The sequence below is a fragment of the Coccinella septempunctata genome, chromosome 3 (genome assembly GCF_907165205.1).
Source record: "Coccinella septempunctata chromosome 3, icCocSept1.1, whole genome shotgun sequence".
Classification (NCBI taxonomy): domain Eukaryota; kingdom Metazoa; phylum Arthropoda; class Insecta; order Coleoptera; family Coccinellidae; genus Coccinella; species Coccinella septempunctata.
The window spans coordinates 43,902,771-43,928,700 of NC_058191.1; the positions used below are offsets into that span (position 1 = coordinate 43,902,771).

Below are 25,930 nucleotides of genomic sequence, written 5' to 3' on the forward strand. Positions count from 1 at the left end.
TAGAAACAAATTGTAATGCAATTCATTAATAGGCAAAAATATATTCATTACTGTTCAAACGTAGGAAAATGTTTCTTCAGATATAACGGAGATAAAATGAAGGTCCAAAAGTCCAAACCCACTACACAACTATGTTTTATTTGAAGGCTGACATGTTTCGGGGTAGTGTCATCGTCAAAGCCTTTAATCAAATAAAAATGATCGGTTTGAAAGAAATGATTTCATATTTCCTTGCAGCAGGAGTCGATATGAAAGATCAGAAATTAGATAATGCGACAGATATAAATTAAGTAAAATCTGAATTAAAAGTTTTGCATATTTCTGGATGAATGCTAGTGAAAATTATCTTTTCACCTAGAATTTTTTCTTTGAAATCAGTGAATCGTGGGAAATTTAGATTTTTGTCAGGTATAAATTAATTATAGTTGAATAGCTAAATTTGAAGATTAATCCTATGTTTGTTGAGAATAATCATGGTATTTTCTATAGGGGCAATATAATACCAATGGAATACAACTCATTAGATAGAATAATAAAGTTTGGTGAAGGACAATATAAATATGATAACAGAGGTTTAGTGATTCAAAATGCACGAGAAGAAAAGTTCCACTACAATTCTAAAGGATTATTGATAAGAGCCACTAAGCGAGGACGTTTCGATGTTAAATATTTTTATGATCACTTGGATAGGTAAATTTTTACATATTTTCATTATTGCACAAGATTATTTTATCCTTAACATTTCCACAGATTATCAGCCAGAAAAGACAATTATGGAAATGTTACTCAGTTCTTCTACCTTAACCCGGAACGGCCAAGGGAAGTTAATCAAATTTATTCCCCAAGAGATGGAAAGTTGATGTCTTTGGTTTATGATGACAGGGGCCATTTAATTTACGCGCAATTCTATCGTCATAAGTATTACGTAGCAACTGATCAATGCGGTACGCCAGTGATGATCTTCAACCAATATGGTGAGGGAATAAGAGAAATAATGAGGTCACCATACGGTCATATCGTATATGACTCGAATCCATATCTTTACCTGCCGATAGATTTTTGCGGTGGCCTTTTAGACCAGGTAAGAAGCATATTATTTTTCGAAAATCCTACTGAATTATATTTATTATTTCGAATGAACAATTTTCAGGTAACATCGTTGGTCCATATGCCAAATGGAAAAGTTTACGATCCTCTGATCGGACAGTGGATGTCTCCTCTTTGGGAGAATGTTTTAGAGAGAGTTTCTACTCCAACATTACTACATTTATATAGATTCAATGGAAACGATCCTATAAACATGGGAATCGATAGAAATAGACCATCAAGTGAGTTAGTTATTCTATTATTTTCTTACATATTTGTAGAATTATAGTCGAGTCGACAGGCAAATATTTCATATAAAAAAAATTCCAGATCACATGGAATGGTTCAACAAGTTAGGCTACGATCTGAAAAGCTTAGCTCCCCAGCTCTTCCCCGATGATCTTACAGGTGGGAAACTGCCCCCACTTCTAACCAATCCCTCAACATTTTGGAATCCATCCAAAGAATCATTGATCAGTTCCATACAACTCACTTCAACAGATATCCAATCAGGCTTTTTGGCTCATTTGAACACCAGAAAAATGAATACAGCTGAAGAACAGGCTTCCCCAACGAAGTCGGCGCTAAAATCTGATGTTATGGATCTGAAGCTTACCAAGATTGGTGCTGCATCTGAGCCGCCGTTTGGTAAAGGCATTTTGGTATCGAGGACCTCTGACAATCAAGCTGTAGTATCTAGTGTACCTGCGGCTAATGCCATCTATCGAGATGTCTATACTTCAGTGTTCAACAGGTCCTTCTTGTTGCCATTTTCCTTCGTTGTTCATAACGCTCAACAGGATGCCTTTTATTTTGTGAAGGAAGAAATTTGGAAGGCGAGCGACGACAAGGGACAGCTAAAAAGACTGCAGGGTCAGGTAAACACAACATTCCACGAAAGTTCCAAAGAGAACGGCAGTGGTAACAACTACTTTGATGTTAAAATACACGGTGCAAACGCCGTTGTCAATTTACGATACGGCACAACGATAGAAAAGGAGAAACAGCGGCTATTGCATCACGCTAAACTGTCCGCCATAAGAAAAGCGTGGCACAGAGAGAAAGAATTACTGAAAGCTGGATTCACAGGATCTGTGGAATGGACAGCCAATGAAATCGAGGAAATAATGAAGATTGGTTACCTTACTAATTATGAAGGAAATTACATACACGATGTACAACTTTATCCAGAATTGGCAGAGGATCCCTACAATATCAGATTTACGAAAAAACAGGGTGACTCTTCGAAGAAACGTAGGAAAAAGCGGGAGACGAAGAAAAAGTTATGTCATGATAAATGGTGGTTCTCTTGGAGGGGGGGAGAATGCTAGTGCTCCTTCTGGTATAGACTTCAACCGAAGATATATTCAATTAACTATGTGTGATGATGTACCAAGAAAAAAATAACTCGCCACCATTGACGAGACCTTTTTTACCAAAAATACCAAAGTCTATTTGTGTATGTATTTCAAAGATGCCAAAAATGTATAATTATTTATTTACCAATATGTTACCTATATATGTATGTGATTTGAAAGCTATATCACTTATCGTTGCCTTGAAAACACCATTTTTTATATATACTTTTAATAATGACTGATTATATCGAGGTGACGATGCGTGCCTAGCTTCTTGTAAATATTTTCATCGATATAAATCTTTCTTCTATCAGGAACAATCTGGATAATTTCGGAAAGGAGTACTTTATGAAGAGAATATGTAAGTAAGTAAGTATATAATTCCATATCAACATCTCTCTCTCTCTCTCTCATTACAACGAAATCGAGAATGAAAGTATAATGTAACGAAATGTGTAATTTATAAACATTGCAAATTCCCTTATGGAAAACTTATATTTCGTATTTTGAATAACTGAATTTTTTTTATTCAACGACATTTTCATAGAAAATCTGTACCTTTTATGTAATGTTGTAGATACCAAAAACTTTTGTCTTTTGAATATTTCGAATATTGTGGTTCCTAAAAAGTGAAATGGTAATTTTTTTCACCATTCATATGTTACTTATTCATACTCCAAAAACTTTTTTATTTCACAATGCACAAATTAATTGAGGTTGATGAAATTGTCCCGCCTTTTCCGAAGTTATCCGATATTCAACAGAAAAGATCGAAAATTTTCACATTTCGAATATAAACGGAACTGAAAAGGTTGGCATTACCTTAAACTTGCTCTATTATTTAGAGTAGGTCATTTGAAATCTCTGAATGAGAATAAGATTACTGTAAATATAGTCCAGTTATTATTACCTTTTTAATGATTTTGAAAATTAAAAAGATCGAATTTATCTAGATAGGCGAGAAATTGAATTATTATTACTGTATATGTTGTGTTGCTTTTCTTGAAAATATCATTATTGTGACTGAGGCATGTTTGATAGTGAAGCAAATTTTTATGCTATGTACCTTGCGATTCACGATAAAAAGACACTGAAATTCTTATTTTGTTACAAATAAATCAGGTATCTATATATATATTTTTACTTCGCCTGCTACAAATGTCTCGATATTTTCAGTGTGCTACATAGTAACTACCTACTGTTGAACGTCATCACTTGGTATGAAAAAATCGAATGTGTCAGTTTTAAACATTACTCATTGAAGAATTGCAAAACCGAGTTCATGCCTAAACTACCCATGAAAAAAATTAAATTAAAAAATATCATAAGAGATCTTATCAATTTTCACCCTGAAATGAGTAATGTTTTCGAGAAAAACCCCCAAACTGTAATAATTTAATGTTATTATCTGTGTTATCCATGGAAATGTATATCTTGCTGGTATCTATAAGAAATATGTTATCGACATTTATATTATTTCACAACTCTTTTTATTTGACCAAATTATTTTCATGAAAGCCGATATTACTATTTTATTTTTTCTTATAAATATTATAAATGTTTTAATAAACACATTGTTTTTTAATTAACGATTTATATAATTTTCAACTTCTCCAATACGTTCAAACTAGATTTATTCAAATAAAATAATGGATTTGGGAATTTCCAGATCATTGGTCAAATGTTTATATTTTCAGAGTAATGATTTTCAACACAATTCTTGCAACCAGAAGGCAAATAATCAGGAAAACTATCGGGTCGGGATTAGTGGAATAATACATTCCGATTTTTTCTGAAATTTATTTGATAACAAAGAGCAATTAGGAATTTTCATCGATAGTTTCTTTTACGCATTCTATCAACCTTTTAATCTACAATATTTTTGTATCATTGCAATGTTTCCCATTAACTAAAATGTGAGATATACGTAATTAATGCACATGACGAAAAACATAAATCAGTGTTTTCCCACAAATACAATTCTCTACGTTCTTATTTACACAGCGCAAAATAGTTTTCTATAGGTTGTTCTCAAATTTTTGATAAAAAATAATTTTCTCCACATAAAAAAACAATTTTCATATGAATATAAACAACATTCAAGAAATACTGTCTATTTCATTCCTTGTGTAGGTACTAAGTTCTAATATATTTGAACACATTCACCACTGTTATCTAGTGGATTGGTTTTTGGCCCTGGTTGGAAAAATTATTGCTGCCTTTTCATCCCAATGGCTGTAAAATATTTCTATAAATCGAAATGATTACTGATTAAAATTCATTCAGGTCATCTCAAGTTGGAAACGCCTGTTTATTTTTAGATTAGTTACAATTACAAATGTTAACATTTTATACGAAAATGGCTTCAAGACCTCATACATTTTTCTAAGAATCAAGACCGAAATATCTCTAAAGGTATGTTATGAATAACTCTCATCAAATTTTATTGTACGTAGTTGAAATTTATGTATCCAGGGGATCAAAGAAAACTAGGATGTTCTCTTAAAAGAGCCAATAATAAAGAAACTTTTTGTTCAAAACAACAAAATATTTTCTGATATTATATTCATGAAGTTTTATATTATATTTGTACATCATTTTATCAGATGCCCTGGTAGAAGATTAGTTAGTTATATTTGCTCATGAAAAATTTAGTGAAAAAATACACATATTTTTGCTCGACAATGAGTTCCAGAAGCAATCAATCATCATACGAAGAATACTTTTGGATCAGAAATATTTGTGAAATTCCTGTTTTTATTGCATTATTTTAGCGTGCTTATAACTTATATGGCAGTATAATATACAAATGCAAATATTGTCTCCATTGAGATGAAAATCACAGATGCTTCTTAGGTTAATCTACACCTTAAGAGTAAATAAAACATAAACAATTCTTCCAACAAAAACCCTACATTTAAAAAAATATGGGTTTTTTTTATTTGATTAGCTCTTCACTGGTAAACAAATTTTCAAAACTTTTTCTAATACTTCAAAATAACCTTATTCTCAAAATAAATAATAAAAAACCATTCAATAAAATATCAATTTACATTTCGATCAAAATATAATATATACAAAAAAGTTTAATATCGAAATTATTTACAAAAGGGATTCATTCAAGGAAATAATATTTCATTTTCTATATTTCCTCGGAATAATAAACCTCAGTTCACCCCACTAGAAATGCAGAGATATTTCCTTTAAAAAATTGTTAAACTTTTTTGAACAATAAAAATAAAATTGAGGATACAATAACAGGTATTATTACAACAATAACAAAAAAATAAATAAAATTTCAAACATAACTCTTCTGATTATACATGAAATATGAATTAGAAATAAAATTATTGAATAGGGCAAGACTTAAACTGTCAAGTAGTTTGTGCAATGAATTCTTTAAGTGAGGTGAACCATCTTTTCATTTATACTGATGTCGGTTTTCAGAGTTACAAATCATAAGATTAAATATTCTGAAGTTATGTACTACCAAGTAACATGCCATCTATGTAACCCCCATTTTTGACATAACGTCAACATTAATTAAATACCATGGCGAATACGTCAAATATGATCTCTCCTTAAGTTGTTTCAAGGAGAAATGTCAATCTGAAGATGTTAGACATAATGATGGAATAAGTGCAGAATATATCCAACTACCCATATATTTAACAATATTTTAAACGAAATTTTAAATATTAACACAACAAAAAAATGTTCTAATTAAATTTAAAATGAATCACTTTCATCAGCCACTGTGGGAATAGTCATTATTAAAATCATAACACTGAAACCCTTAGGCCGTTTTTGTTGAAAATTTGAGCAAAATGAAAATAACTCTAAGGTCAAACACTGTTTGAACTTATGCCTATCCAAAACCAGAGCCATATTTGACAATGAATAGTCAAAATCATAGGAAACATGTATACATCATGTGATTATTCTGCTATATTACTCTTTCTTTAAATACTAGCTATAAATTATTAATGTTTGCAACTTATATGCCTATAACATGATATTCTTTTAACATTCAAATGTAACCACAACAGAGCCCTTTCTTTAAAAAGAATAATTTCAATAAATAATTCATACAGACAAATAAATAGTGGGAAATCAGTATGATCGAAATAATTTCTTGACATATGTTATGTTTGAATAGAGATTAAACATAGTATGCTTGTTCACTGGTATGTTTAGAATTCACTAATATTCAAAGAATATTCTTCAACTTACTTTTTCATTATCCTCTATATTCTTTTTTTTATGCGACAGGAAGAAATAACAAAATTTCGAAAAATAAAAATTTTTAGTACTGTACGATTAGCGTCTATAAAATTTCAAGAAAAAACATATTATCTAAGCATTCTTGGGAAAGTAGTAGATAAGCCTACTCATATTGTCATACTGGATAGAACCAACAGGACAATTTGATGTGGATCGTCCTCTAACCAGTTCACATATTTTCATAGTTTAATATTCAAACCAATTTTAGGTTCATTCCTCCAAAAAAAAATTGATATTTTAATTTTATCAAGGAAATGAAAAATGTAAATTGAGAATATTCATCACAAAAATTAATTTCAGCACATTAATTAATTAATGAAAGAGCCCCAAGTCTGTTGTTTCACCACATTCCAGATTTTCATCGCACTGCAGTCATTATTTGAGGATCAATAAATATTACATTTCAGTTGATTGCTTCTTCCGCCCGACAAGGAACGTTTGTGCACCTAAATGCTATCACTGTCTTCAATTTAATGATCAGATCACATGTTAAATAAAACTATCACTTTTCCTTAGCAGCTATAAAAACGTTTTTATCATTAATGTATCACAACCGGACTCTGCTGCAAACAAACGCCAACTGAGGAACTCTCATTTGGATCTACCTGCTGCCTCAATGGTGTGTTATGAGTACCATTAGGACCCATAGCCATATGACCGTTTGAACCTGCCGTTGGATGTTTCAACATCGGATTGCTATCCGACATAAAGGTACCAAAAGGTAAAGATGGAGGCCCGTAGTTCATGATATTAGCAGGGTATCGATGAGAATGCACGAGTCGCGCAGGGGATGAATCACAGTCCATTGTCGTGTAACTGGTGGACTGAAAATTGTAGTTTACAGGTTCCCGTGGTCGACCAATTAAGTTTAACCCTGAAAGAAACATGAAAATCAGTTCACATATTATTTTTCACCAATAACTACAACATGCGCGAAAGTAAGATCAGCGGATTTAGAAAAATATCGAAGGTAAGAGGTAATAGAGGATGGCGAGCTGGAAGTTCGATATTCTATAATAGAATTTCTCGGTTCAAGTAGGTATGTATACATATAAGGTGTTTTCAAACATGACTCTTTTTTGACAGAAGGTAGAGCTCATAAAATGATTGTCCGTTTTTGCTCTTTATTTTTTTGGTTATTCAAGGTTTTCAATGTTTCGTTTGTTTTTTTTTTTCAGCATTTGCTATAGGGTAGATTTGAATTTACTCAAATGATAGTATGATATGAAATTCTGTGAGTACTGGGTTAGGTTGAGATACCTAGATTACCATTTCTCAATAAATTGAAAATACCCAATCATTTAATTTAATTTTAAATATGGCATTGTAGGACGACGCTGGCCGGTCGCAGAAAAAAAGCCGAAAACAGATGACTGGACTACTGGACCGTCATTAAGAAACATACGGACATCCCAAGTTGCTATTTCATTCAATTTAAAAAACGAAACGGGTAAATATTCTAAACGATACCTAATGGTTGATTCGGTCATCATAGGATAAAGCATTTTTGGTAACTTTTTATAATCCACATCATTCAGCTATATTGCTATAGCGGCAAATGCAACACAAACAAAATATCCCAATTATAAATCCAGATTTCGAAAATTATATTTCGGTTAGATGAACATGGAGAAGCAAACTGATACCACATTTTGTTTGAAAATGCCAAAAGACTTATTTGCCAAAAAGTCGATCTGCCAAAAAAGAGATTGTTGAAAATATCATAGAATCTTGAAATTAAAGATTGGGGCTTTTCGCCGAAAGGGGATTCGGTTTTACTTAGAAGGGAGACCCGGAACCTATAAGACTTTCTTTTCACATGACTTTATGCCTAAAGTGAAAATTTAAATTTCTTAGCTTCCTTTTCCAGTAGCTAATGGGAGAACGAACAGAAAGAACTGAATTTGAACACGAATTCTACATCTGCAGAAAATGAAGGAGCGCTTAAAAAGATTTATGACATACATACAGATGCTACAATGTAAGATGAGCAAGATATCTGCTCCTGTATATCTATATCTAACTATTTGAGTAGAATGACATATTAGTAATACCTGTGTTAGTAAAGAAGTTTACATTTCAGCAGTTGTTTCACTATGTTAGTCATCGTTGAATTCCAGTCAAATCTGCATTAAATCATATTGTCCATGATGAATATGTCGGGGAACGGAAGCAAGAAAAAATGAAAATATTTCCATTAATGTAGATTAGTGGAATTATTTTTATGTGTACGCAACAGAAGAAGGTATGTAAATCGCACAAGGAGAAATGCTTGCAATTGATATATTTTTTCGTCTTATTCACATCAATGTCATACTTTTATTAATGCATTAATTGGGATAGCCCAAATCAACATTATGAATGAACAAATAGCAAATATTATAAGAATTTTTTGACGGCAGTGTAACGAGTAACAACTGACCATTAAGAATTAATAAGTTGGCTAACTTATTACGCGAATTTCGTATAGTGCCTACGCAACTAGCACGCAGCACATGTTGAGTTGTTGAAATTGAAATGGTGTGCAACCCGGACCTGACTCATTTAAAAATAGAGGCGTAGAAGGCTTAAAAGACGATGATACAAATAAAATTATTTTCTGAAAATAAAAAAATTGCCAGTATGTTTTTCCAAATCAATATGTAGCCAGAAATTTTTCTGAGCATATCTCAATATTATACGTAATGTATAAAGACGAAATATCGTGATTGGAAATTGTCAAGAAGCATCAATTCGAATGGAATCCTTAAAATGTACAAATTACAAACCATGAAATGAAAAACTCACCGTGCGTGCTATTAGAATTATTCATCAAAGTCATGTCCATCGAGACTACAGCCGGACTGGAACTGGAACTGTTCGGCGTTGTCGTACCTTTTTCTTTCGTACTCTTAAAAAAATTATGTTGTAACGCGTAAAATGGTGTTATTCTCGTTTTGGGGTCATAATCAAGCATATGCAAAATAAGATCTTTGAATTTAAGATAATCAGACATGGAATGGCCAAACTCGCCCACACGCCTACCACCAGGTCCGCCTGTTTCAACACCTAAAATATCATGCAACCTCCTAGTACCAGGAAATTTGTATTTTTTTCCATCTCGAGGTTTCTTGAGAACATACCTGAAATCAGAAATTTTCTCTTTATTATGTATGTATGATATCCATAGGTAATAATGTTTGATTCACAACGTAAAATCACATCTCCACAAATAACACAGAAGATCGACTTACCTCCCATCTCCTGGCAATTTGTCGAAGTATTTCTTCGTTTTCTCGGCCTGGTCTAATAGATGCTTTGGCGGCATTCCCAAAACTTCTATGATTTTGTTCATCTGATCTACCTCGTTTGCTCCACTAAACAATGGTTCTCCAGTGTGCATTTCTACTAATATACAGCCTAACGACCACATATCTATTGCCAAGTCATACGGTATACCTAGGAGTACTTCTGGCGATCTATAAAAGCGACTTTGGATATACTGATATATCTGAAATGTGAAAAATTGCCTGAAAACCTGCATTATCAGCAATACTCAATAAATGTTAGGCTCGAATATGGCCTTTTTTTCCCCGTTATTTCCCTACCAACGATTATATGGCAGTTGGTCTGTATGTTATGCAATGATTATCATCTAATCCCTAATGTGATTAAGAAAGGCGAATACTTTAAGCTGTTTGAGCCATCAATTGTTGCGTATCATAATATAAATAAATAAGGAATCAATAAAATAAACCTCCGAAACATAAATCCCAAGTGCGAAGTACAATCTTTCAACTTAATGATACTCAATGGTAAAATTGAGCAGTATTAGTCTCAAACCCTTTGACGCTTCGGTAAAGGATCCTAAACTACCAATAATAAATATGTATGTGGAAAACAATAAATTGAAAAAAATTAATTCAACACATGAAACTCGTTCTTCCAAGAAAATATTGAATAGAATGCATAACTGTCGTAAAAGAATACAAATTTCAACGTATAACGATTCCTAGTTTTTAAACAACAAACGTAAAATGAAAATTTAATGTGGTAAATAATACAATTGGTCAAAAAAATAGATACTTGTTCAAAAACTCACCCTTTGTCCTAGTTGGCAAGAACTACCGAAATCGACAATTTTAATTGCTGACCTCTTCGAGTTGCACAAGAGAATATTCTCGGGTTTCAGGTCGCAGTGGATGATGTTGAGTTCGGGCGTCGACAGGAACATGAGGGCCGTGCAAAGTTGCAGTGCGAACTTTCGCGTTAAATTCAGCGACACACCCCGGAAATTTGTGTTCCTCAATAGGTCGTATAGATTGAATGATAATAACTCGAAAACTAAACACAAGTGGTTCCGCCACATAAAGTGTCTTTTCAAACGCACTGAAAAATAAATTCTTATAAATAAACATATGGCATTAATTACATACCTAACACTCTAAAATTAGTAAATATATAATATTTTCTCATATTCCTGACCTTGAAAATTATAGGCAGCAATGGAACTCACCTATATAATATTTGTTGTCGAGATCCGCCTTGTTCATCATTTCCAATAACTTAACCTCTATCTGAGCTTGATTGAGAAATGCTTTTTTATTTTTTATTATCTTTATAGCTACGTGACACTGTTCTACGTGGTCATAAGCCTTCACCACTTGCCCAAATGAGCCTTTTCCTATAAGAGAATCTATTTCGTATCTATCCAGGAACTTTTCACCATTTCTGACTATATAATCGTGATTATCGTCATCATAACCGTCATTAAAAACTTTCTTCTCCTTCTTATGAGAAATGTCTTCGCTCTGTGTTTGAGTAGCTCGTCGTTTCTTCTTTGCATAGTAAACCTGAAAATAACGAAATTAAATAAATAGTACATATTTATCGAAGAGATATTATGTTATGATCTCAAATACGCCAAACAAGTTTCAGTATCTAAAATTAATGCATTACGGAAAGTAATGGCGTCTATAGAATTCTCTCATAAGCTATGTGGCGTGTTATTTTGTTTTGTTGGTGTGGTTCATTCTGCTTCCCTCCAAATGAAGCACGTTAAAATTTCAAGAAGGCTCACTGATGGATGCAAATGGCGTAATAAGCAGAAGTGACATATTATAATTTCAATCCTCTAGAATCTAGATCGAGGTCGTTTGAGAACTGTATGCGAAGAATTGGCGAGAGGTAGGAAATGTTTTTTGTGGAGACATGACGCTAGTGTAAAATCTAGTCAGAAAACTTTGTTAATATCGTAACACGAGTACCGCGCCTGGACGAGGCAACTTTAGAACTTTGTATGTGGAATATAAATGTATCGATTACTTTGTATCCTGTCCAGCACAGAATGCGCTGATGGCTAATTGGCCTGCAATTTCTGTTTCATTTTTTCTAATAATGAACCTCCGGAATCGTGAAAAAAAATGAGTATTTCCGGGAAATTCCTCTCCACGTTTTGGAGCATTTTATAGATTCCTATGAATAAATTGATAAAATCTGTTTGGAAAATGAGCTGTTTCGAAAGTGTATTCATATTTCCCAAAATACTTCATCTTGATATTTTACAACTACTTACAGAGTTTTAAATAAAGCGGCGCATTCGGACCTCCAACAAAGAAGAAAGCTTTAAATCTCTAACATTTTTATTCTCAAAATTTGAGTATTTTCCGACTGCGGGAGTATTTTGACCACAAATTCTACATCAATAAGTTCAACCCAATCGATTCAGGCCACTTTGGCATAAAATTGTGAATTTAGAAATACTTAATTGGGCAAAATTATCACCGGGATGATAAAGCTCCCGTTTAATATGAATAATCGCAACGTTAGCTCTAGCTTCAGCCACATGAAGATGCTATGGTAACTTGAGAACACAAACATCCAGTGATTCATAAAAGTTTTATAATAAAAATCAAGTGATTAGATTAAGCTTAAAGGTGAAAAAATGAGCTGAAGGCAATCGAAATGTGTTGAGAAATTTTAATTTTAAATAGTTAGCTTATCAAAACTAAAGAAGAGATTGGAACACCATAGTCGCTCTGCATTGTAGGTTTACAACATTAAATGTTATTGTAGACGTAGGAATAGTATTTGGGAGTAGGAAATAACTTTAAAATCGCACCTCTTACTCAACTACATTTATTACGCCCCCATGGACTATTAACTTATTCAGTCCACGCATCTTTAGATGGCTGTTAAAGTTACGGCAAGTGACAGGCGGAGGGCGGAACGGCAGGGGACAAGCCAGGAATTGATAAAACGTCACTCCGTTGGGTGAACTTTTTCCCGAAAAAAATTGGTTATGATCATTATTAATATCGTAAGGAGAATATTACCAGGGACGACAATGGGCTAGGGTGACAAGAAACGTACATTTTACTGAATGAAAGGATTAACAAAAAAAAAATGGTAAAAACATTTTTGTGGCTATCGATTATTTTGTGTAATAACCTCGGAAATAACTTTACAATGTTTATTATAGGTACATTAAATTTTTAATTGATCAATCGAGAAACTATTCTTGCCTAGTGAATTTACCCTATTATCTACAGACCTTGGAAGAACTTCGTCGTAAAGTAGCCTCAATTATTATCAGGTGTGATTAGAGAAGTATGCTTAGAGTTGTAAAAAAATGCACATCTTAGAGGTTTAACACATGGAAAATTACTGGACCCTAACTGCCCGATTTATATTTTTTACTCTCAGAAGTATGTATACCACTTGAAGGGGGTATACTCATTTATATTTCATTAAGTGAACATAATATTTAACTGATTCACGTTGCCCAGCAACTTTGCGATTTCAACCTACAAAAAAATATAGAGGGCAAGTTGAAAATTCGAGGGATATTTTCATTAATAGTTCGTGCTACACATAACTTACTTCATTTATATGTTTGTAGGTTTTGATGAGGTCCACACTGAGTTTCCTGAGGGGTGCAGCAGAAGAATCTCTGAAGGTATTTGGGATTCTCGCCTGCATGGCCTGAATGTCTACCGAGGAATTTGAAATCTGGGAAGATGTGAGGATGTCTTCAGCTACCAATCTGCCATAAAGGGGTACGTGTCGCCTGACCATTGTTTCGTTGCCACCCCCACCTCCTCCGCCTCCACCTCCACTTGAAGCCACTGCAAAATAAAATGTCTTGATTTAATTTTGCTTGATGTTCCCTGCCTGAAAGTAATAAATGAGATCACACTGACATGGAATAAATTATAATAATATATGAGCCTTATCTGTGACATTAAAAAATGATGAAATGATGAAAAATGCTATTATATGTAGATACATACATAAATATAAGTGCCAAATAGTTTTCGAAATATGTAGATATTGACCAAAACCTCGTGGGACACGTCGAATTAAAAAAAAAAAAAGTTGAGCAAGGCCCATCATTTCGACTTTCATTCCGTCTCGGACAATAAATAAATAATCCAGTTAAATCCTTTCTATTGGCCTCTTTCAACAAGTAGATACGTACATCAGCAGCGCAAATAATACCCCCGACAGGGTCCATTAAAATAATAATTCAGGAAAACGAGTAAATTTCGTCCGGCGGCGAACATTACAAGCGTCGTTAGTAACGTTGCCAGTTACTGAATTCAATGGGTATCATTGGCGTCGAGACATATAAAATATAAATACGGGCTGGGCTACAACAGAAATAAATCATGTATAACGGATGAACCGAATCTGGGAAGTTTGATTTTTTCATTGTTTCTCTGAAACCTATGTGTATCAAGTCATTTTTCGAAACAACTGTATTTTAAATATTCTACTGATTGAAGTTATAAGCTCTGTACCTATTGCAATTCGACTTAATTTTCACACGTCTTTTTACGTCTAGATTTTTTATAGCACGATGACATTTCCTCAATAACAGGTTATTGCGATAGCAAAAATAATTTTTCAGATAACCACGAGAGTTCGAACTCCATGTCAGATAATATGTAAACGAAATTTTTTGCATATTTACTATCGATGTTACGTCTTAAGGTAGGTGTAAACACAAACTTGAGATTAGCCGGCTAAATTTAGGCCTGCCTACGTAACTTCAGCCGTAACCTCAATAAAATGAATATACTGGGCAGCCGCACCCGCCATTTTGCAATTGAATTGAAATACATATGAGAAATTGGAATAATTGGATTATAATACCCTCGATAATACCTGCCCAGTTGTAAACGAGGAAACGAGTACCATATCAACTCTTCTATGATGAACAACGTAGATAAAAAAAAATTGCCGGAGTACTCTAGTCAAAACTACGTAGGTAACAAATTGTGCTAAACAATTAAGTGCATCGGTAACACTGAGAATACAACGCCCCCTTGAAAAGTTACATAAAAAAGCATCAACATTAGATAAATCTACAAGTTAAAACAGGTAGTTGAATGAGATGTTTAATGGGAGCATTGGCCTTTAAATTATATTCTTCAGTAATGATACTTCACTGGCATACTGTTTTATTTGAAAAGGGACAAGATTGAAATCGGCCTAGAGCAGATATGGATGGATGAAAAACAGGGAATAACAGGAGCCGTTATGATATCATCATAACCTGTAATCTGAGGAAAATGAAAAATAGGACCGAATCCCTGACCTAACAGCACCGCCCCACAAGTGGCAACGGTGAAATGCCAGGACCTGCCAACATGCCAGACGCCGTGGGAGACGCATACAGAAAGAACGAAGCGAGCACCCTCTCCTAGCAGACCAGGCGGGCAATTCTCGAATCAGGCGACTCGACAAAGTATACGCTAGTTACATCGTAACGCACAGAATTCTCAAATAGCTATTCTTGAGCGGGCGACCCTGCCGTATACGAATATTCTGTGCGATGAATGCGTGCGTCTAGCAAAGTGTGGTTATAAGTGGGCGACTAGTGTTCGGTCGCATGAAATTCGAACGTTCTTTTCGTTCCGTGGAACAGTTGTTTTTATTAAGAAAAAACTGAAAGTGATTTAATTACATTAGAAAACTCAATTGTGATCAACGAATTAATATGGTATCTTCGAATTTAATAGCTTGAAGTTCTAAATGAGACAAAATTCCAATTTCAAATTTTCAATGACCACCTCACACATTTTACGAGTGGGATGATTTTTCCCATTTTTTCCAACTGAGGGCAAAATATTCGTCAAGTTTTTTTCTGTACTATACAAGTTGTCCCAAGATGTTCCATACAGTCATTGAGCCGTATTCATGAGAAAAGGTTATGCTTATAATTGCAGAAAATGAAGGAATTCCTTGAGCTCGCATTCATAATATTCCGAATAAAATCTCGGCTCTAACACAACCCGTCGATAAAATTTCGTTTCTAATCACCACCCCTCTAAAAACAACCCCCCTTTGTTTTAAATTGCACCCTTATAATTTAAAATTTTTTCACTCTAAACGATTCCCTAGTAAAAGAAAAATTTAAATTGTATCCTTACATTCTGTTCACTCTGAACGATTCCCTAATAGGAGAAAAAGAAAAACACGTTAAAAAAATCAAATTGAATAAGATGTCGAACTAAAACAAAGTTACCACCATAGAATTTAAAATTATCGTATTACTATAATTTTTTTTTATTGTCGGTATTGAGTGCCTTGGGGCACTTAAAATATTTCATCATAAATCGCAAAAATGGTGGATATGCCAGAATTTATAATTATAATTTTAAAGGGTTGAATTTGCGTAAGAAAATGAAAAATTGTTTTAACATATTTTTTTCTTTATTGGGGAATCGTTTAGAGTTGAAAAAATATAAGGGTGCAATTTGAAAAAATTATTTGGGAGTAGATTTTAGGGATGGTAATTAGAAAAAAAATTAATGACGTATTCTGGTTATAGTTCCTGATTCCATTAAGTTGAAACTTTTTGTTTGAACTTTCTATCTTGTCTGAGAGCCGAGATATTGACTGTACCCTGTATATTTTTTAAATTTTCAGATACATATTGCATTAAGATTCTCTGCCACTGGTAGTTATCAAATGGGTGAGGCTTCCAACATATTTTTAGCTGTTAGACTGTGAGTTTTAAATTTATCACAAGTATTCAATACATGTTAGAATGTTATATTCAAAAATTCTCAGCAATAAGAGAAGTAATTAAGATGATGTTGCTCTTATTCTTCCCATCTTAAAGTTTCCTTTCTTAAACGGAACCATCTTGAATTCAAAATGTCAACTTGGGAACATGCGCAGCTTCATTTGATTCAGATGAACCCACAATTTTGCGATGTTGCCAGAATGTATAGTACGAGTCGCCCAATTCCGTAGCGTATACGTAGTAGATAGTTTCGGGAATAGATCGAATCGGTTCTATGCGCTATCATCCGTGCGCCCTGTCTCGTATACTCTACGTTGCGTATGGACTCGAGAATCGAACCCCAGACGTGAACCCTCCAGAAAGATCGATACCCCAGCCTCCAACCCACCCCTCCTTTCACGTTCCGCTCCTATTTCGTGAACATCTCATCGCACTTACAGACTATCAGAGGCGGGCTCCTAAGCGTCTGAAGCAAGAAAATTGTGATCGAAACATGAAATATAAAAAAATATCAGTGTCGAAAATATCATATATTTAACCCTTTCGGTCAATAATGATCATTTTTGACGACATGGAGATCTAATTACGATTACCCTGAATTTGTGTGCCCGTTTGGTCGTGATGTAAATAATTGCAATATCAGTCCTCTTCGATGAGTTGAAACACGCCATCTTATTCATTTGAATTGAACTTTTATTACAGCTGTTTGCCACAGTGGTTTCACATATTTGGATTATCTAGTTAATAGAACATCGATCTTCATTCATACTTTCAAATCGAATTAGCAGTTTATTTGGAAAAATCTTTCATTGACAATAATAAAATAGAGTTTTGAGTAACAAATAACAATTTGATCACGTTGGCCTGGTCCGTGGTCTCACCAAAAAGTTCAAAAAAAGTTTTTGAATTGAAAACAAAAAAGAGGGACTGAAAAGGTCAAGTCATTCACAACAAACCTATAGGACAGTTGTTACGAATAATATTTTAAGGAGATGAGTTCATATCCCAATTTCATTATTATAAAAGGATGAAACGTAAACCCGAATAAATCAAGTTTAATCGTTTAATGGTTTAATTGGAAATATCCGATGCGCCTCGGCCTGTGCGGTTACGAAACCTTAACTTCTGTCAAAACAAATAACAAAACGAGCGACATATTTTGTATGTTTCGTTTATAGCTATAGAAAGGGCAGTTCATTTATTATGAAAATATGAAGTTAGGTTAATAATTGTTGATTTGGTCTGCATAACAGCTATTTGTTAGTTGGTACGTGCTACGCGTTATTCGATGCTGCATAAATTTAGAGTTAGCCTCAGTAATATTATTAATGGGTACCACTCAGGAGGCGTTTTCTCGGGGATTTCGGGTAGGCAGCATCGAGGAATGCCGATCAAGAATCCCCGTGTGCGGCCGACCAGCCCCAATTTCAGCATCCTCAACATCTGGGGATTTATTGTACTCGGGCGACCGATTCCAAGTTGCTGAAAGATACACTAGAAGTGGGCTTCCTAGTCCCGAATGGAAGCACCGTCTGTGGCCGCCCTTGAATCTGATCGCCAGATGGCATCCTTCCGCATCGATGCTCTCCACCTGAAACCCCCGAGAAAACGCCTCGTGAGTGGTACCCATAACGGTATGGCCCCCGTACGTTAACCAGATTCACGAAAGGAGGAATATGCTGATTTTTATAAAACCGCAGTAGACGCTTCGAATAGTTTGACTTTTTAACTACAGTGACTCTAACAAGACAATGGTTTCGTGACGTGACTGAATCCGCATTCCGGATTACAGCATTGTAAGCCACCATATTCTTGCAAAATTTCCAATTGTCGCCACTGTATTTATAACTATCCCAGCGCCACCTACCAGGTAACGGATTCAACTGGAACCGCATCCGTTCGAATGGATACGAGGATACAATAAGGCAGCAGATTCAGAGGCCATTGGGAGTAGTACAGTAGAGTAGGAGCCGTTACCTGCCAGATGACGCTGGGTTATTGTTATAACTTCAATGCGTCTACTGGCATCTGATAAAAGTTCATCAATTCTGTGACGGTCGCTATCAAGATGAGAGTTATGTCGCTCTGGCGAGATCAAATAAGACCGATTCCATGGTCATCATCAACTTCAACTCACCATTGGTAGGTACGATTCGTATTCGTATGGTAATAGTGGTTGATATTATATCAGCCGCTAGTGTCGGTCTTTTAGTCATCCGTTGATTCTGTCTGAATTAATCGAAGGATCAAAATATTGAAACTGAATTTATGCTCTTTCTGAAATGTAATTTATACAAATGTAATATTTTCACGTTGAACACCAATATTGAGGAATAATCAACACTCTGAAATATGAGTACAATTAATATCCCACTCTCTTCGTTGGAATTTATGGCAACGAACGTCACAACTTGCAATAAACTTTGTAGATCAAGAAACTAAAGAAACTGAAAGTTTTTTCAACATCTCACAAGTTTCGCTTCTTCAAGTGGATCTCCCTTTAATGCTACATCGTTCGTACGTAAGATAAGATCAAAATTATCTACAATCCAATTGGTAAAAATGCTTTTTGATCATTTTGGCTTTATCTTATCGCCACTGAAATACCAAAAAGCATTGTTTGCATGGAACCCTTCCTGAACAGCGTCTGGATTGTCGCCAGGCACGAGATAGACAGCATGGTCCACTACCGATCAAACGAACGAGTTTTGAGTTCCTTGGAGGTTCTTCACCTTTGTATTGTGCGAACTTACGCATTCCCTTTTACTTCGCAAAGTTTTTCTGTTCAGGCTTTTACGTCCCTACTCTTTTTATTCAAGTGAGCGGGTACTATCAGGAATAAATAAAAAATTGCATGCGATGTATATAAATATATATTCTTTTGATATAGAGCATTACAATCTTGAACAGCAAACAATAATTATAGCATGTGTATGAGATAAAGTATTAGCAGAGGTTAGCTTAACGGGGTATCATACAAATTGGTGTATGATACTTGAATTTTCTTCATGAATTATTTGTTCTATTAACTGTTCTATAACGATACCATTTTTTTGGTGAAACTCAAAAATTAAATTTCGACTTGGAGAAAATTTAACACCCTTGGGTTTGTAACTAATAATTATTGTTTTTATCATTATCAATATTAAATACAGCGGCACGGATTTACAATTCCTGCCGAAAAATAAAATAATTGTAATAGCAATACGTATTATAGCTGAAATCTCATGCTTGTTCATTTGTGTCATGATATGAACATAATCCGTATTAATGGCGAATATTCGATTTGTTGGAAGTTGTGCTCTAACGACGCGTGAAAATGAATTGCGGCGAACGTTTTTATAGATTTGCAATAGAGGGTGCTGCCGCATTATTGCTTTTAATGCCTCCTAACACCGGCCGCTCTTTTGTTCTGGATTCGGCCAGATTATAGACTATCCATTACGTCAATTATTGAAATCCTCAAGCTCATGTCGAACACTGGATAGCTACTTCTCAACTCCCAACTATTCGTTTTTCAGAATTATTATGGATTATTAATCGAATATTAAAATGTGTTCGCCTTACACATTAAAATAGGCGTTTCTGATGGTGGTAGGCTGAAGGCAATGCGAGCTAACTTTGTAATTTATTTCTCTGTGCAGATTCCCACCATATAACCAGAAATTGACGAGTACAAATAGGGATAATGATTACCTATGTTGATAATGATACCTTTTCTTCATTTTCAGAACAATTTTTTTTTGTTAGTGAAATAGATATTGGATTATTATTCCCGATAATATTGGTTCATATCGGCCTATTTCAAGGGTAAAAAATGGAAATTTGTGCCATAACGCTAAGAATCATGAATACGAATGTGAAAGTTTTGGCAAAAATCAGAATTACAATGGAATTTATTCATATAAATGTCTCGTGAATGAATAGGTAAGAGAAGTGCAATTTTTCATAACAAACTTGATAAAGAACCAAGATAATTTATTGTAGGTAGATTCTAGAGAGTAATGAAGGAACTCAGAACCAGAAATGAAAAACAGAAACAAAAATGAATCAATCAGTTCCCCACATTGGGATTCAGTTGAATCTACAATTTCAAGAATGAGAGCACTCAATTGTATACATTTCGAGATAAATTTGAAATTTTCAGATACTTTTGTTTTGAAAACTGATGAAATAACAAGTAACAATCATTATCAGCCAGAATTGAGAAAAATAGATGGCACCCTTGTGCCATATTACTTAAAAAATCGTAGAATATTCCATTGCCAAAAGACAGGAATAAGCAATGTATCTGCATGTAAACGGTCTCCTCTTAAAGTTCCGCATGGTATAAAATGATCCCGGTTTCTCTCCCAACCGGTGGAACTGCCGACCGTCCGATTTGCCGTTCGTGTGCAAGATGCCCAAGATGAGAATCAATCCTTGTGGCCCTGCTCTAGTATTCAACCAGACCACCAGTTGCAGAAAGGCATAACCTTCCGCAAAAAGTACGAAGCGCTTGTTAGGAATCACCATCTGATTGTGCGCATAGACGATCAATATGACTGCACACTTTCCCATTTCCATCCCGACTCTTTTCCTCCAGTCGCATTCCACATTTGTAGCTTGCCAATACCAAAGGACGGTTTAGTTTAGGCTCAACTTCGAACTGAGGTTTATTCCCCTTCAATCTCATATTTTCGATGTTTCTCGTCGGAGCACCATTATCGAATGAAATCACTTTCAATTAAATATATCTCATGATTATTTTTCATTTTAATTTCTCATATAAGGAAACAGCAGATATTATCAATTCCTTCTGAGCGTTATCTGGCGAATAATTTTTAAGATACCTTCATGCATAGTTTCGTTGAATTTCCTAGTGATCCCAGTTCTACAAAATCAAGCACAAGTACTGCCACTTCTTTATAAGTTTTAATCATTGAACTATCAATACATTTTTGAAAACTTCTCTGTTATCCATTCAACTAAATCGGCATTTTGAATAGGTAAGTACTAGAAGAAAAATTCAGATGCGTATAACTCTGAAACCACCGCAGCAGCGCATTGAAAGTTTTTAAATTTTAACGTGTTTCGCTATCATAATAGCTTTTTCAAGTGGGTGAAGGAGACAAGCAGTCACCTCTCGCATAATTGCCATATTATCTTTATTAAACACCCTCTACAGATTAACTTTGATCTATAATACTTAATATAAATTAAATTCAAGAAGAAAAATAAGAAAACCCCACCAGAATCTACCCCGTCGTACATGTACATGCATTATAGCATAATTCAAAGCTACTGACTATTTTTTTTGTCGGAATAGATGAGTGAGAAAATGTTCTCAGTATTAAAAACAACTTTCACATCATATACAGAGAGTATGAATAGGAAATGCATAAGCACCTCTTCAAACTAGTTTTCTCCTCTAAAAATACCTGGCGCTATGTCTGGCTAGACCGATCCGATGGAACGGATTGAAAATAGATAACCGCGTTGCTTGCGACTTCTTTAACCTGGACCGAATTTACGATGTTGCCATCTGTAATACATATATGTTTTTACCTTCTTCATTCTAGAGAATTGGGTAAAAAAAGTAACAACTTACTCTCAACATATCCATATCTCCGCCAGTGGATTACATAAATTTTCATTGGAAATATCGGATCATTTACCTTAATCAATACTACTCGTGTGATTTCCGATCGGCCAATTTTCCAAAATATATTAAATTTTTCTATCAACTTCAACTCCCTTTATATCGGGAATTAAAGCTCCAACAACATATATGTGTATAATAGGAACTATTCCGTCCACTTTTGCTTTTCCTATATGCCCTATGAATTTGTGACACGTAGGTATTCAATGATACTCACTATACACATATAGGTATATATACAAGGTGACTGGGTGACGTAAGGGACAACGGCTAAGTGGAGATAGAGGACCTCAAACTGAATGAGATGGGTTTCAAATGTTCCATAAGGGTATTTGTTTCAGAGATATAGGGTGATTTATGAAAAAATACTCATTCAGTTTGAGGTCCTCTATTTTCACTTAGCCGTTGTCCCTTACGGCACCAGTCAACCTGTATATTAATATGAAATTAAACGAAAAAAATTTGTGTTTTTCCTAATAATATCTTTATTCTGATGTTAATATCCCATCTATAATTCAAAGGTCATAATGTTCGCTGTATACATGAATTAATCGATAATAAAAATCTCAATTTTAAAATGGAAATTAAATTGTCATGGAAATCCTAAGTGACGAAAATTCGAGTGACGAACTAGAAAATAGGGGGTTCGTAAAGGCAACGTCGCAGATCGTCTTGGGAAATCGTGATGACTATTTAGGAAACATTCTGCTCGGATTCTAGTGTCAATTGCTCGGTCAATTGTTATATTTAGTGGCGTTGCATACATCGTCTTCAGGTTGAGGTGCCAAATTTATTACAGCATAGAATGTTTCGCCACCTACGGCAGGAGCTCAAAATGAGAACAGCCTCAGTTCAAATTCGCCCTAGAATCAATTCAACCACATCGTAGGTATATAACATTTTTTATGGTAGGTGCAGTGCTATTAAACGAAATCCAAAGTGAAAGTTTCCCTCCATCCCCATATCATTTCACACAGTCCATATAACATAGGGTGAAAATCTCGCCATTTTGAATTCTGAAGGGGCGATAATGAAAGTTGAAAAATTAGTTTTTTTCCACATTTTCTTGAATATCTTGAAAACTATGCGGTTTATCACAAATAGTGTTACGTATATGTATGGAAAATAATAAAGTGAACGGTTCTAGAGTTACAGGGGCTGTAAAAGTAGTTATTTTTCGTTTTTCTCAAATTATTCGGAAAAAGATTAAATAATCACTAATGGCCATATGCATCGTTTCATTGAACACTTTTTTTACAACTCCTGTGACTATAGAAATGTCCACTTTACCTGTAGATAAAGGAAAGAGCTACGAAGGAGAGCTCTCTGTGTCCAACATCAACTTGTTTTTGTTTACGTTTACCCCGATCCCAATTATTTTTCGGCATATATGCTACAAATTTCACAATTTCCTGGCACGTCGACAACGAAATTCTTGATACTCAAGTCTTAAAACGAACGATACACTATTACATCCGAGATTACATCGAACACAAATTCAATAATAAACATTCAAATAGTGGGGTAAACGTAAACAGAAATGGAGTAGATGCACAGTAAATGTCAACAAAAACATAGAGATGTTGGACACACTTTCCTTGTAATAATTTGCAGGAGCCAATCGGTTATTTCAATTTTTTAATTGATTTCGTTCCAGAGATTGCCTATATAGGTACCTTATACTAGGTCAATTTGTCCTACCTCAAATTTGAAAGGTTAATACTTTGGTGAAACATTATAATGCTAGGTATTATTTTTTCGAAGTGCTCGTCAGTTTTCACTTGTCTTTTCACCCTCTTTTTTCAATTTTGAATATTTTTCTTGAAACGTAATTCATTTGAAATGTTACAAAGTAGCTTGGTACAAAAAGCCTTTAGCCTATGATGTGGATTACTAGAACTGAAATCTCAATTCAGTTATATCCACTTATCATTAAAATATTCTTCTGAAAATCAATGTTATGAATGCTTTTTCTCCGAATTTTTCTCCATTTGAAAGTAAACCAACTATTTTCGAAATTTGTAGATTGCATAAGCTAAAGTGCTAAACATTATTTCTTTGAATAATTTTCCACTTTTTCAGCGAACTTCATAGAGTTCACTCTGTGTTTTCGATTGCCTGAAGGTCGGACATGAAAAATTACGACATCCAAATGTGAGAGGTAAAAGCAAATCCTTACTCACTTTTTTGTTTATTTTTATCCATAGACATCAAGTGGTCATGTTTGTGCCACGCCATGGGCGACACCATAGACCGTAGAACTTTGAACAAACAGAACGATGAAGATTTAAAACACCTCAGAAAAGTACGCTTCCCATGCTGTCACCGGGTAAACAATCCAGCATGATTGAGGCCAGTAACCTCGTTGAGTCGATCCAAGGCCAAACGTTGATGCTGATGCTCCTACAGCCACTGGTACTTCCGCCCTATAACCGCGAGTGAGACAGAGCGATAACAAACAGTTACCGCGACGAAGATACCAAAGTGGCGTTCTGTCAATCCCATAGATCGAAAAAGATGACCAAAAATTAATGACTCAACCAACTGTCAGATGTCAGTTTATCATTCAGTACGAAAATAACTTTAAGATGATCAGAAATTCACATTTACACAAAGAAAAGTAGTACATATAAATGCGGACACCCCTAGTCTACAGAATGGAATCGACCTCGTTTCGTTTCAAATTGCTATCACACTCGTTTCCCGTTCGGGTCAAAAGCACACAAGCAAAATAACAACAAATGTGCGTGCAATACGCATTGAATCAGTACTTCGTCGATGCACTATCTCGAACAACAAACCAACAATAGTTTACGAACTTTTACGTTATTCACGCCACCAGGTGAACACCGAAAACGTCATAAATAATAAGTTAACACCTATCTATTAATGTCGGTACCTCACATATATTCGATATTCTGATCCACGTGCCGCATTATACGACCACAGCCGCGTAAATTACACCTAGTCCACAGAATCCCCCACAATTTCAATGACTTTTTCACTCACTACCTGCCTTTTAACCTTAATCTTGTGTTTTTAGACGCATGCATGGGGTGAAGATACGCAACATGGCATCATTCCGCTGGGCGTGTTGTCAAGCGGATAAAAACACAACTTACAGCGACACAGACTATGCTATGTCTGTGTTCTGTTCTCTCAGTCGGTGGCTTTGGCTTCGCCGCGTCGCATCGTCCTCGTGGAGTTTGCGCATATAGTATGATATGTATTTAATTTTTCTTTCATTTTGTTGAAACATATGATATGATCTATGGTTTGAACTCCAAAGGCTACAGACCACAATCTGTAGTTAAATCAAAAATTTTGTTGTTGATTTTTTCAATTACATATGCCTATTTTATTTAGAGGGGCATTTTATAGATGACGCTGTCTCCCTTCCATCAATCAGACTCTCCAATTTTCTCTATCTTCTCAGTTTCCTTGCGGCCATCCAACTAATTCTTACATTAACAAATACGTAGGTATGTGTGTGTATTAATACGTCTGAGATTTAAGCGAAACGAACAATTTTCAAATACTTTCATG

The 25,930-nt window shown here is 34.7% G+C and overlaps 2 protein-coding genes and 1 long non-coding RNA gene across 9 annotated transcripts in view; 2 read left to right on the forward strand and 1 right to left on the reverse strand.

Moving 5' to 3' along the window:
- LOC123309379 (teneurin-a) overlaps positions 1-4,029 on the forward strand; it is a 126,152-nt gene extending 122,123 nt beyond the window's left edge. For all 6 annotated transcript variants that reach the window (XM_044892468.1, XM_044892469.1, XM_044892470.1 and 3 more), the window contains 4 exons: positions 490-690; positions 751-1,081; positions 1,151-1,328; positions 1,417-4,029. In XM_044892468.1, the coding sequence (XP_044748403.1) occupies positions 490-690; positions 751-1,081; positions 1,151-1,328; positions 1,417-2,417 (1,711 nt within the window). In that variant the 3' untranslated portion in view covers positions 2,418-4,029. The remainder of the gene's footprint in view (positions 1-489; positions 691-750; positions 1,082-1,150; positions 1,329-1,416) is intronic.
- Positions 4,030-5,116: 1,087 nt separating this feature from the next.
- LOC123309381 (serine/threonine-protein kinase minibrain) lies at positions 5,117-25,522 on the reverse strand. 2 transcript variants are annotated; one of them, XM_044892476.1, is made up of 8 exons: positions 24,568-25,522; positions 13,590-13,834; positions 11,224-11,560; positions 10,810-11,096; positions 9,962-10,218; positions 9,516-9,850; positions 8,783-8,854; positions 7,466-7,602 (listed from the first exon to the last, which is right to left on the reverse strand). In XM_044892476.1, the coding sequence occupies exons 1-7, from the start codon at positions 24,632-24,634 to the stop codon at positions 8,832-8,834; spliced, it is 1,551 nt and encodes a 516-aa protein (XP_044748411.1). In that variant the 5' UTR covers positions 24,635-25,522; the 3' UTR covers positions 7,466-7,602; positions 8,783-8,831. The 2 variants fall into 2 exon arrangements, with proteins under 2 accessions (XP_044748410.1, XP_044748411.1); XM_044892475.1 differs by lacking the exon at positions 8,783-8,854 and having other exon boundaries at positions 5,117-7,602; positions 24,568-25,519.
- LOC123309384 lies at positions 22,854-25,512 on the forward strand. Its single transcript, XR_006537258.1, has 3 exons — positions 22,854-23,292; positions 24,467-24,545; positions 25,428-25,512. It is a non-coding gene; the product is annotated as an uncharacterized LOC123309384 (long non-coding RNA).
- Positions 25,523-25,930: the final 408 nt, after the last annotated feature.